The 11,769-nt window shown below is 47.4% G+C and overlaps 1 protein-coding gene across 1 annotated transcript in view; it reads left to right on the top strand.

The window, feature by feature from the left end:
• Positions 1 to 5,088: 5,088 nt before the first annotated feature.
• Positions 5,089 to 11,769, top strand: part of OTOA (otoancorin) — an 86,469-nt gene continuing 79,788 nt past the window's right edge. Inside the window, 6 exon segments of the mRNA XM_015563897.1 lie at positions 5,089 to 5,179; positions 5,499 to 5,527; positions 5,613 to 5,643; positions 5,745 to 5,772; positions 7,442 to 7,529; positions 9,688 to 9,819. Coding sequence (XP_015419383.1) covers positions 5,089 to 5,179; positions 5,499 to 5,527; positions 5,613 to 5,643; positions 5,745 to 5,772; positions 7,442 to 7,529; positions 9,688 to 9,819 — 399 coding nt within the window.

Raw genomic sequence — 11,769 nt, 5'->3', positions numbered from 1 at the left:
ACCAGGCAGTTTTGAGAACAGTGGCTTTGTAATACAGCTTGATATCTGGTATTGCAATCCCACCTACTTTGTTCTTTCTCAGGATTGCTGCAGCTATTCGGGGTCTTTTTTTTACTCCAGATGAATTTTGGGAGAGTTTGTTCGAGGTCTGTGCAATGTGCCGTTGGTATTTTAATGGGGAGTGCATTGAATCTATAGATTGCTTTGGGTGGTATGGACATTCTAATGATGTTGATTCTACCAATCCATGTAAGTGATTTGCTATTAGCCACCTTATCCTCAGACAACACCAGGATACGGGCACCATTATTTACTCCGTCTTACCGATGAGAAAACAGAGTCCCAGAGAGATTAAGTAACTTGTGTAACATCACACAGCTAGTAAGTGATGGAGATGAGATTCAAACCAGGCATCTGGCTTCTCAGTCCATGCTTTCCTTTTCTCTTTTGAAATAAACTTGTGTGCAGTATAATTGATATTAAAGTAAAATACATCCACTTAAAGTGTGCAGTTCAGTGAGATTCGATAGCATATGTACATTTCTGTATAACGACCACACCATCAAGATATGGAATTTCACCCATAAAGTTTCCTCGTGCTCTTTTGCAATAAACTTCTCCCACTGCGCGTCACTGTGTGCCAGGCACTGCTGTCTTGCTCCCTGTTACTGTAGATGTTTTGTCTGTCCTAGAGTTTCATACACATTGAATCATGTGATGTGTACTCTTTTGGATTGGCTTTTGTTTGGCATTGCATTTTTGAGGGCATCCATATTCTTTTTTTTAAAGTATTTTTTTTATTGATTTTTCACAGAGAGGAAGGGAGAGGGATAGAGAGTTAGAAACATCGATGAGAGAGAAACATCGATCAGCTGCTTCCTGCACACCTCCTACTGGTGATGTGCCCGCAACGAAGGTACATGCCCTTGACCGGAATCGAAACTGGGACCCTTCAATCTGCAGGCCAATGCTCTATCTACCCAGCCAAACCCGTTAGGGCCATATTCTTACTTAAATTAGTTTATTCCTCTTCCTATGCTTATAATGTGATATTTTTCTTTGGATGCTTAAAAATGTGTTATTTTGAAATAATTATAGATTCACAAAAAGTTGCAAAAGGGGGAAAAAAGATAAGACCCACCTGTCTTCTTTCCCCAAACTCCCCATGGTTACACCGTACATAACTGGTGCAGTAGCAAAACCAGGAAACTGACATTGGCATAGTGACTATAGTCTGATACTGTAGTCTCTATAGTATTAGACTATAATACTATAGTATTACAGTATAATATACTATAGTCTAATCCATAGAACTCACTCAGCATTCACCAGTTGTACACGCACTGATTCTTATGTGCATCTGTACATGGTTTTTACAGTTTGTCACATGTGTAGATTCATGTAACCATTACCCTATTCAAGATCCAGACTGGCCCATGACCACAGACTCCTTTGTGCAGCCTTAATAGCCACACTTGCTTTCCCTCATGGCAAACACTGATCTTTTTCTATCCTGCAAATTTACAGTGTGTAACCTTTGTGATTGCCTTTTATTTTTTCACTCAACACAATTCCTATGAGGCCCATTCAAATTACTGCATATCCATAGTTTGTAGTATTGCATGGCATGGGCATTCCACAATCTGTTTAATCATTCACCAATTGAAGGATATTTGAATTGGACCCTGTTTCTTACTAAAATGAATAAAGCTGCTATAAACATTCATGTACGGGCTTTTATGTGAATACAGATTTTCATTTTTCTGGGTTAAATTCCCAAGAGTGCCGTTGCTGGGCTATATGTTAAATGCATGCTTAGTTTTATAAAAAGCATAAACTATTTTCCAGAGTACCTGCACCGTTTTATTTTCTCACCAGCAATGTATGAGGATTCAGTTTCTTTGCATCCTTTCCAGCATTTAGCATTATCACTTTAAAACATTTTGTTGCCATCTGGTAGATCTATAATGATTTTATGGTTTTAATATTGATTTCCCTAGTGGCTAATGATGCTGAATATCTTTTCATGTTCTTATTTGTCTTTTGGATATCCACTTTGGTGAAATGTCTGCTCATGTGTTTTGCGTATTGACTAATTGGATTGTTTATTTATCTTTTTCACAGTTCAGTTTTGAGAATTCTTTAGATATTCTAGATTGATTGTTTTGTGTGTGTGTGTGTGTGTGTGTGTGTGTGTGTGTGTGCGCCATTGTTTGATTATGATGTGCCTTAGTGTGGTTTTCTTTGTTTCGTCTGTTCGGAGTCTGTTGAGCTTCTTGGATTTGTGGGTTTATAGTTTTATGAAACTTGATAAGATTTTGGCCATTGTTTCTTTAAATATTTGTTCTGCCACCCTCTTTTTCCCTGGGACTCTAATTACATACATTTTTAGATGTTTCATAGTGTCCCAGAGCTCTCTGACAATTTTTTGGGTCTTTTTGTCACATGTGTTTTAGTTTGGATATTTCCTAGTGCTATGATTTCAAGTTCACCAATCTTTCCTTTTGCAATGTCTAATCTGCTGTTAACCATTCCCAGTGCATATTTCATCCAGAGATTGTATTTTCATCTGTAGAAATTCTGTTTGAGTTTTTTGTATCTTCCATGTTTCTCTTTAACATGTTTATACTTTTCTCTACCTTCTTGAACCTACAGAGTATATATATAATGGCCATCTTTGTCTGCTAATTTGATCTTCTGTCCTTTTTGGACCTGTTTCTGCTGATTGGGTTTTTTCTTTGGTAATTATACGTATTTTCCTGCTTCTTTGTTTGGTAATTTTTGATTGGATGCTGGACATTTTGGGTGTTTACATTGCTGGATACTGGATTTTATGATACTTCTTTAAATATTGTTTGGATGTAATCCAGGTAATTGGAATCAGTTTGGTCCTTTCAAGGCTTTCTTTTCCTAATACCCCACATGTTTGAAAATTTTTCCACTTATTCTCCACCCAGTGTGAGCTTGACTTCTGCTTTCTGGTTGGTGTTTTTTTCTATAGTCTCAGGTGGTTTCTCACATGTACAGGTATAGAAAGACAAATATTCAGCCAAAGACTCGAGGGACCCTTTGGAAAATCTCCAGAACTTTCTCTCTCTGCAAGTCTTTTCTCTCCAACTGTCTCCTCAATTCAGTGAGACCTGTAGGCTCTGTTGGGATTCTCCCTCCTTGTGCTGAGGGGTGGAGACCCAGGTAGTGAGCTCGAGGACTCACAGAGCTCAGGCTGTTTCTGTGTAAAGAAAACCTCCTGAGTAGGGAGAAGCCCAGTTCTCCACCCGCTTCTTTGTTCTTTCCTGTGAGCCGTGTGTCTCCTTCACCACTCCACACAGAACACTTCATCTGGTCACTGAATGTGTGAGCGTTTACAGAGCCCACACTAGGCAATTCTGTGATGCCGGTGGGTGTCCTGCACTTTAACTAAACTCTGACACTATCTGGAGAAAATGTCAGACCCCACACGTTGAGGGCTCAGTCCCACCAAACCTCTTCTACTCCATTTCAGCAGCAGATGCAAGTGGTGGGTCCCCAGGTTCACACAACTTCTGTCTGATTTGCTTACAGATCGGAGGTCCCCACAACCCCCTCCTTATGTGACTAATTTGGTGGAGCAGCTCGCAGAGCTCAGGGAAATACTCATGATTATTCACCAGTTTATTGAAGGACACGATAAAGGATGCAGATGAGCAGCTCCGTGAAGAGCTACACAGGGAGAGGTTTGGGGGGGTTCTGAGTCCAAGAACTTCTGTCATGTGGCGTTAGGGTGCGCCACCCTCCCAGTGTGGACATGTTTGCCAGCTTGGAAGATGTCTGAACCATGTACTATGGGGATCTTCCTCATTTTGGCATGATCAACTATTAACTTCCATTCCAGCCTCTCTCTGGAGGATGGGGTAGGCCTGAACATTCCAAGTTGTTAATCATGGCTTAGTCTTTCCGGAGATCAGCTCCCATCCGGAAGCCGTCCAGGAGCCACCTAGAGTCGCCTTCATGGAACAGAAGGTGCCCCGGTGCTCTTGTCACCCAGGAAATTACAAGAATTTCGGGGGCTCCGTGCAGGAGCCAGGGACAGAGAACAATACGTATTTCCTATTACCTCACGCTTTCCCTTCTCTCAGGAATCTCGGCCTTGCGTTACCTGTTGTCCAATATCTAAAAACATTTGTTCATATATTTTGGTTGGTTTTCTAGTTATTTAAAGTATGAGGTTTTATCTACTGCTAATGACCCCGTCATATCTGGAAGCGAAAGCTCAACTCCTTACTTTTCATTGATGAGTGGTGTTCCATTGGGTGAATATGCCATATTTGTTCAAGCCTTCACCTGTTGTTGGCATGCGAGTTGTTTCTAATTTTTGGCTCTTATGAACAAAACTGTACAAGTCTTTGTGTGGACATATGTGCTAATTTCTTGTGAGTAAATACCTGGGGGTTGGATTCCTGGATCATAGAGTATTATATATTTAACTTTTAAGACATTGCCAAGCAGTTTTCCAAAGTGGCTGTATTAGCAACGTATGTGTAAGAGTTTTTGCTCTACATTACCACCAACACTTGGTATTATCAGGTTTTTAAATATTTAGCCATTATAGGGGGTATGCAGTAGTATCTCATCGTGGGTTAAATTTGCATGTTCTGATAACTAATGGTGTTGATCATCTTTAATGTGCTTATTGGCGATTTGTATTTTTTAAATAAAGTTTATATCTTTTCTACATTCCCCCTCCCCCGCCCCCCCCTGCCCATTGGCTATCTTCTTCTAACTGAATTGCAAGAGTTCTTTTTATATCTTGGACATACATTCTTTGTTAGATATAACAGAGCCCTTGATTTTAAGCACTCCTCTTGCTGGTTGAGGGGAATGGGAGAGAGGGAAAGACTTTAAATAGGAGAGAAAGGCTTGCGTCTTAGACTAGGATTGGGGTTTAGATGGGGCAGAGTAGATGGAATTTTAAAATTATTTTGAAAAAACCTCAAAGGATTCTGGGTCCGTTTGTCTTTCCCTTTTGTCTTCTGAATCTTTTTAATATGTTTAAGAAATCAAACTGAAATTATATATGTACATAATAATTATGCTGGAATTAATTACAGGATGGTGTCTCAGGAACTTAGGACATACGCTCCTGTCCTTTTCCTTTTTCTGAGCCATGGAGTGGCAAGTCTCGGTGCAAATTCCAGCCAGGGTGAGTCCCAAGGGAGGAAAACTCCCATGGTTCCCACACACCGGAGGGGATGGAGAGGGGATGGGCCAGCTTAGGTACTTGATGCTGGAGTGTGTGTCCTGGTGCGCGTGCAGGAGCACACGTAGGGTTTTCACGGTTATGCTAAAAGGGGTTTTCAGACCCAGGTTTTCTCACACTGGGCACATGTAGGTGCAGGCTGATTAAAACCCATTGTAATTTTCCTTCACGGCTTTCAGGGGGACTCTTATCTAAACCCACATTTGTATCTTTGAAGGCTGCCCAGTTCAATTCTAGTTACACATTCACTGCTTTCTTACAGATTTGCACCCACTGCTGCAAAAAATGGCGGTGAGTGTTCCTCTTTCTTCTTTTAACCCAGGCCCCCTCTGCGGTTTTGGATGTTATGCTTAACTGCTGTCCCTTTGCCTTTTAGGAAGAAGTAATAGATGGGAACTATCTGAACGGTAATGTCCCCACATGCTGCTTCTAAGACGCTCACACCGAATGTGGCCGATCTCTCTGGAGCGACTCGTTTTTAAGCATCTCTCCTTTATTCCCCTTCTAGCGCTCCTGGATCTCATACAGTTTCAAAGGTAACCTGCCCTTGGGGGGGTGGGAGGGGGGAATGGGATAGATTTTCAGTAAAAGCTCTTCATGAAAGTCTCTTAGTTGTAAAGGTGATACATACGCATTACAAACAGTGTCACCCAGAGCACAGTGTGTTTTTTAAGTAGACACATGTGTTCCACAGACGCATTCCTCTCTGCTCTGGCACAGGGACTGACGGTCACTGAGCGCTCGCTCTGTAGGGGGACTATTCCCAGCGTTTTACGCAGAGAAACAGGTCGGGTCCTCACTGCACCCCGGGCGGCCCTGCTGCTGTCCCATTAGACAGGATGGTGACACCAGGGCCCAGGGAGGATGCGTCTGGCCATGCCACCCGCGGGAAGGGGGGAGCTCCACACCGTGGCCTTCACCGTGGTGTCATCCGTGCTGCAGGCGCGGTGTGAGATACCTGGGACACAAGGCAGGGTCCTGGAGAGTTTCGGGGAAGGACAAATGTTAGCAGCTAATTACAACACCACGAGTACCCTGAGGGAGAAGAAATGGAGACCTTGGGCCTCATGACAAGGCGCCCAATTATGCTAAAGTGATAGACCCGCACAAACACTCCTCTCCCTAAGATAACTCCAGTGGGTAGTTTTGGGTATTTTTTCAGGCTAAAGTGTTTATTTATTAATTTGTTATTCATTCATCACTTACAACAAAAATGGGCTCATGGAAGGCCTTCTAGTGGCTCACTGCGGGAGGGTTCACCGCCGCCAGGCTCGCCCCTGTCTGGAGCCGACGCCTGGCCAGAGCTTGTTAGTGGCGAGTGGTGCCCGTGAGCTCTCGCCATGCTTCCTGGCCTTCCGCCTGTTACTGGATGTTGGACTTGGTTCCAGTTTTCGGCTGTTGTGAACGGAGCTGTGCATTTCCTGTGTGTTGGGCACCGGGCGAAGCACTTTCCCTGCGTAAGCAAATTGAATCCTGACAATTGTATAACAGAAAGGGAAACGGAGGCACAGGGCAACTCAGTAAACTGCTTAAGGCTGCACAGTTGAGTGACTGAGCCAGCATTCAAATCCAGGTTCCGAGCCCACTCTTCACAATCTATTCCAGCCTCTCATGGTGCACACAGCACCTGCTTTTATTTATTATTATTTTTAAATATGTATATTTTTATTGATTTCAAAGAGGAAAGTTGAGGGAGAGAGAGATAGAAACATCAATGATGAGAGAGAATCACTGATTGGCTGTCTCCTGCACGCCCCCGACTGGGGATCAAGCCTGCAACCTGGGCATGTGCTCTTGACTGGAATCGAATCTGGGACCTTCAGTCCGCAGACCGACGCTGTATCCAGTGAGCTAAGCCTGTTAGGGCCTATTTTTAAACTTAATTTAGTGAGGACCTTTCTCAGGTCATCTGTTTGAACGGTAGCTGATTTAAGTGGGTTGTTTTGGGAAGTGGAATCGTGCACGCAGCTCAGAGATCGCTAGTTGTCCTTGGGAGAATAGGATCCAGGCGGATTCCTAAATTGGAACCCCCCCCCCCGACCCCACCCACTGTGTCCCTTCCTCTGCACGCACAGTTTCTAGCATCCCTTCCCCCACCCCCCCATCCTCTCCGACTTCCATCCCCCGGCCACTCAGTGAGCAGGAGGACTGCCCGGCACAGGGAGCTGCTGTCCTGACCTCCCGTCTGTCTGTCTCTGACTGAAGCTCCCACCTGTGGACGGCGGACCTGGCCCACGGAGTCCTGGCCTACCTGAACGCACGGGGTGTGACATTCACCGTCCCCAGCCTGCAGGTGTGTGTCGGTGCCCTCCCCGTGTGCTGCCTGGCTGTGCTCGGGAGCAGACTCCGGCCAAGGAAGTGGACAGTGGGCCAGGTGTAGCGCTAGTCTTTGCCCCCAAGAAACGTGTTCTGTCCATTTTTTCTTAAAACACAACACAAGTTCTTTGTCTAGCTCTTATCTTTCCGTCTTTGATGGAGACGTGGTGCATTAGGGTATAAGCTGAGCTGCCGTAACAGAGACCCCAAATTACAGCGCTCAAACAGTTTCGTTTCTTTCTGTCTTATGTAATAGTCCACACCTAAGTGGGAGATCCGGACAGGATATTTCAAAAGACCTTCCAGAGACCGGGCTCCTTCTATCTTACCGTTTTGTCACCCTCTAGGCTGTTGCCCACATCCTGAAGCAGCACATCCATTCTCCACCCAGGGCAGGGGAGGGGAGCGGAGGGCGGGGGTGTGTGTGGGGGGGGAGGAAGTGAAGGTGGGCATCTTTTCCTTAAGGATGTGATCTGCACTCCCACATTTCCTTCTGCTGACCTTTCTTGGCTCCCAGTCCATGCTCACATCACTGCAGGCCTTTCTCAGAGGCCACGGACCAGCTCAGACGCGAGGGATTCTATTGCTAAAAGGAACAACAGGGCAGTGGATCTTCGGGTATACGTATCAGTACCTCAGTCATGAGCCAAGAAATATTTTTCTTCACTTTTAACTCAACCACAAGCAGGAGTCATGTTAGTTGATGGCAGTGGATCTGTGCCTCAGCGGGTGGTAGGGCTGGTGCGCATGTCTTTGCCATGACACTGGGACTAGCACACACAGAGAACCGAGGGAATATGCTCCCAGGATTCAAGAACCGTTCTCTGATTCAGCAAAGAATTCATGTCATGGATGAAGGGAGGTCTGACATCTCTGTTGTTTCCATGTTTACTTGATGAAAACAAGAATATCAGCCTACACTCACAGCTGCACTGCCTCGGAGAGCTGGTGGTTAGCCATTCACCAGGATACCCACCTTTATCTCTACTGCTCATCAGTCTGTGGCAGTTTAAGATAAGAAATGCCTGACCCTTTCTCTCTAGCATGTGGTTTCTCATGAAATATATCTATCTCTATAAAAAGCTAATATGCAAAGTGTCCCCTGGGGAGTTCGACCGGGAGACCAGGAGTTCAATCGCTCGCTATGACGTGTGCTGACCACCAGGGGGTGGTGCGGAACATGGCAGGTGACAAGCAGTGGCAGTGGGATGCTGAGGGAGCGAGGGAAGAAGGGGGTGGGGAATCTGATCAGCCCTGATTGCTGGCCAGGCCTAGGGACCCTACCCATGCACGAATTTCATGCACTGGGCCTCTAGTATATACATATTAGTAGTTATACTATCTGTCTTCATATATATGTAAATATATACTAGATATTGAGCGAATGAATGAATGATAATACTATAATACTATCATTGAACCACAAACAAAAAGTATAAGTATGTCCCATGCAATATTTGGGATACGCTTATGCTAAAAACATTATTCATTGCTGACCTGCAATTTAGGCTTAACTGGGTATCCTGTGTTTTATCTAGCAAACTGGCTAAGTGACGTGCCCCAGGCCGCACGGCTAGTGCGTGGCAGGGTGGGGCTTGCACATGGCTGTCTGGCTCTGGAGACCACCTTTGCCCGTGGCACAGGCTGCTTGCCTTTCTGCAGCAGCCCTGCCTGAGGGAGGCTGAGGGGAGCATCCCCCAGGGAGCAGAGGGAATCTGTGGGGAGAGGCTGCGGAGGGAGGGATTGGTTCTTGCTCCCTGAATGGCTTGTCTTGCCCTCGTAGCTTGGGGTCTGGGAGAGTGCCCACCTGGGGTGAACTCTCTGGACTTGAAACCTCCATCCCCTCCCGGGACCAGGCAGGCCCCGGAGAAGTGGCTGGCTGGCTGGGTGGGGAGCTGGTGGTCACAGGCGGGGCGCGGCCAGCATCGCCGAATCTGTGTTTTCCGAGAGAAGTTGGAGGTCTGCATTGTTGTGAGGAACAGCCTTCTTTTAACGCTGGCAGCTGATGAACCCTCCCTGCCTCCGGTCAGGGGCTGCTGGGGACTCTGCAGGGTAGGAGGCGGCCGGCTGGGCTGCGTGTGCTCATGCTCCCGTCCTGTCCCTGTCCTCACGCACTCTCCTCACACCCTGTCCAGGCGGCCGTGGAGCACCACCTGGAGCAGCTTCTGTTCCAGCCCCAGAAGCTGCGGGAGGACCTGCGGGCAGCCGACGCGGGGCAGTTCCGCACCGCCATGCAGTGCCTCGGGGGAGACAGGAAGGACCGCTGGGTGAGGTTCCCGGGGAAGTCTGCGAATGGAGCCTGATTCAGGGTCTGAGCTTGCTTTCTTTTTAAAAAAATATGTTTTTATTGATTTTAGAGGGAGAGGAAGGGAGAGAGAGAGAGAGATAGAAACATCCATGACGAGAGAGAGAGAGAAACGTGATCGGCTGCCTCCCGCATGCCCACCAGCGATGGAGCCGCAGCCGGGCTTGTGCCCTGACTGACCGGGAACCCACCCAGTGACCTCTTGGCTCCTGGGTTGACGCTCAACCACTGAGCCACACCGGCCGGGCAGGGCAGTGTGCCGTCTCCTCCCTCGCCAACCCCCTGACAGTTTGGGCTGAGATTTTCTCACTTTCTCTGAAGATCAAAGGAAGGGTCATCTGATTCACATTCTCATGGCCTCAGGGGTTTGGCTTAAGAACACATATAACGGGTGCTATGCCCCCAGGGACACTGGGTTCAGAGATAAAAGACTGTCCCTGACCTCAAGGAGTTGACAGTCTGGAGTGGAGACAAAAATCAGATCATTTTCACAAAAGCTGGTGATGTGAGAGCCAAGCGCCCCTGAAGGCCCGTAAGGCCCAGCCCGGCGGCCAGGCACCCGAGGCTCTGAGATTCCTGTCAGAGGCAGGTCTGTGGGTCAGTGTCCCCAGAAGGAGTTGAACAATTACACGTTTTCATCCTCACGGGTTCAATTCAAAGCCTGTGATTAAAATAGAATGGACACATCGAACCCGTGAGCTTTGTAGTAGAAATGTAGTGTTTCCTTCCGAAATGAATTGAACTTCTGAAAAAATACAGAGTAAATAATAGAAAAGGAAGTGCCAGTTTATGCAAAATGGGGATTCCCATGAAAGCGACGCTGATTAATGTGCACTGTGGGTTCCCGTGTGCCCGGCGCTCTCCCAGGGAAGGGCCGGAAGCTGTTTCTGAAAAGGGCCTGGTGTCCGTGCTCGAGGCTTTGCAGGCTGGCAGCTGCACAGGCTCACCTTCCCTGGGCGGGCACCACAGGTGGCAGGTGAGCGCGTGGGCGTGGAGGCGCCAGCGACACTGTCTCCAGCTTGTGGGCTGCTTCTGCCAACAGTGCTCTCAGGACGGCCCCTGGGCGGGCGCTGACTTCTCTCAGGACCTCCTGAAACAGGGCAGGAGGAATCTGACCGTTTGGATACTCAGAGGAGGAGATGAGGGGAGAGATTGGCGGTCACCTCGGGCTGCGGGGCTTAAAGGCGTGGCCTCCTGGCGCGCTGTGAGCCTGCTGGCATCGGCTGAGCCCATGGGCCCTTGTCAGAATAATGTGTTAAATCTATAAAATAATACAAATGGCGAAAAAGGAAGCCAATTCGATTGAAATACGTTCATCAAAATGTGTAAATATAACATCTGTGGACTGTCTCCTAAGCACCTACCGTGTATTGTCTCCGTCCAGGTGGGTCAGAGGCAGGCGCTCATTCTATCTCATTAAAGAGTGGGACGCGGACTTCAGGGCTGAGGTGATTCGCTCAGGAACACACACAGTAAGCTCAGGGCCTGGGGTCTGACTCTGAGGATGCCTGGCCCTCGGACGCATGGGCTCACCCTAGAGGAGGCCCGAGGGCACCTCCGAGAAGACACACGGCTTGGCTCAGCGCTTGGTGCGTGGTCCGTGCTCAGTCAATGGTGGCTGTTATTTTCGGAGGGTGTGTGGGTGAAGGACAGTGGGCCCAATCGGGTGTGACAGCCCCGTCAGCATTGCTGGGTTCTGTGGCTCACAGGATTCATTCATTCACTCATTCATTCATTCAGTCACTCATTCAGTCATTCAGGAGGTTATTTCTCAAGGTTGTCTACGTACCAGGCATTCTGTTGGGCACATGGCATGGGCCTCAGGGACCCCTTGGACCAACCCCACACTAGAATCAGGTGCCAGGGCTCCAGCCACCTCGGTGAGATCAGATGCTAAAATGGTGCTGGGCGC

This window comes from Myotis davidii, unplaced genomic scaffold, assembly GCF_000327345.1.
Source record: "Myotis davidii unplaced genomic scaffold, ASM32734v1 scaffold150, whole genome shotgun sequence".
NCBI classification, from domain to species: Eukaryota; Metazoa; Chordata; class Mammalia; order Chiroptera; family Vespertilionidae; genus Myotis; species Myotis davidii.
This window is presented reverse-complemented; position numbering and strand designations above follow the sequence as displayed.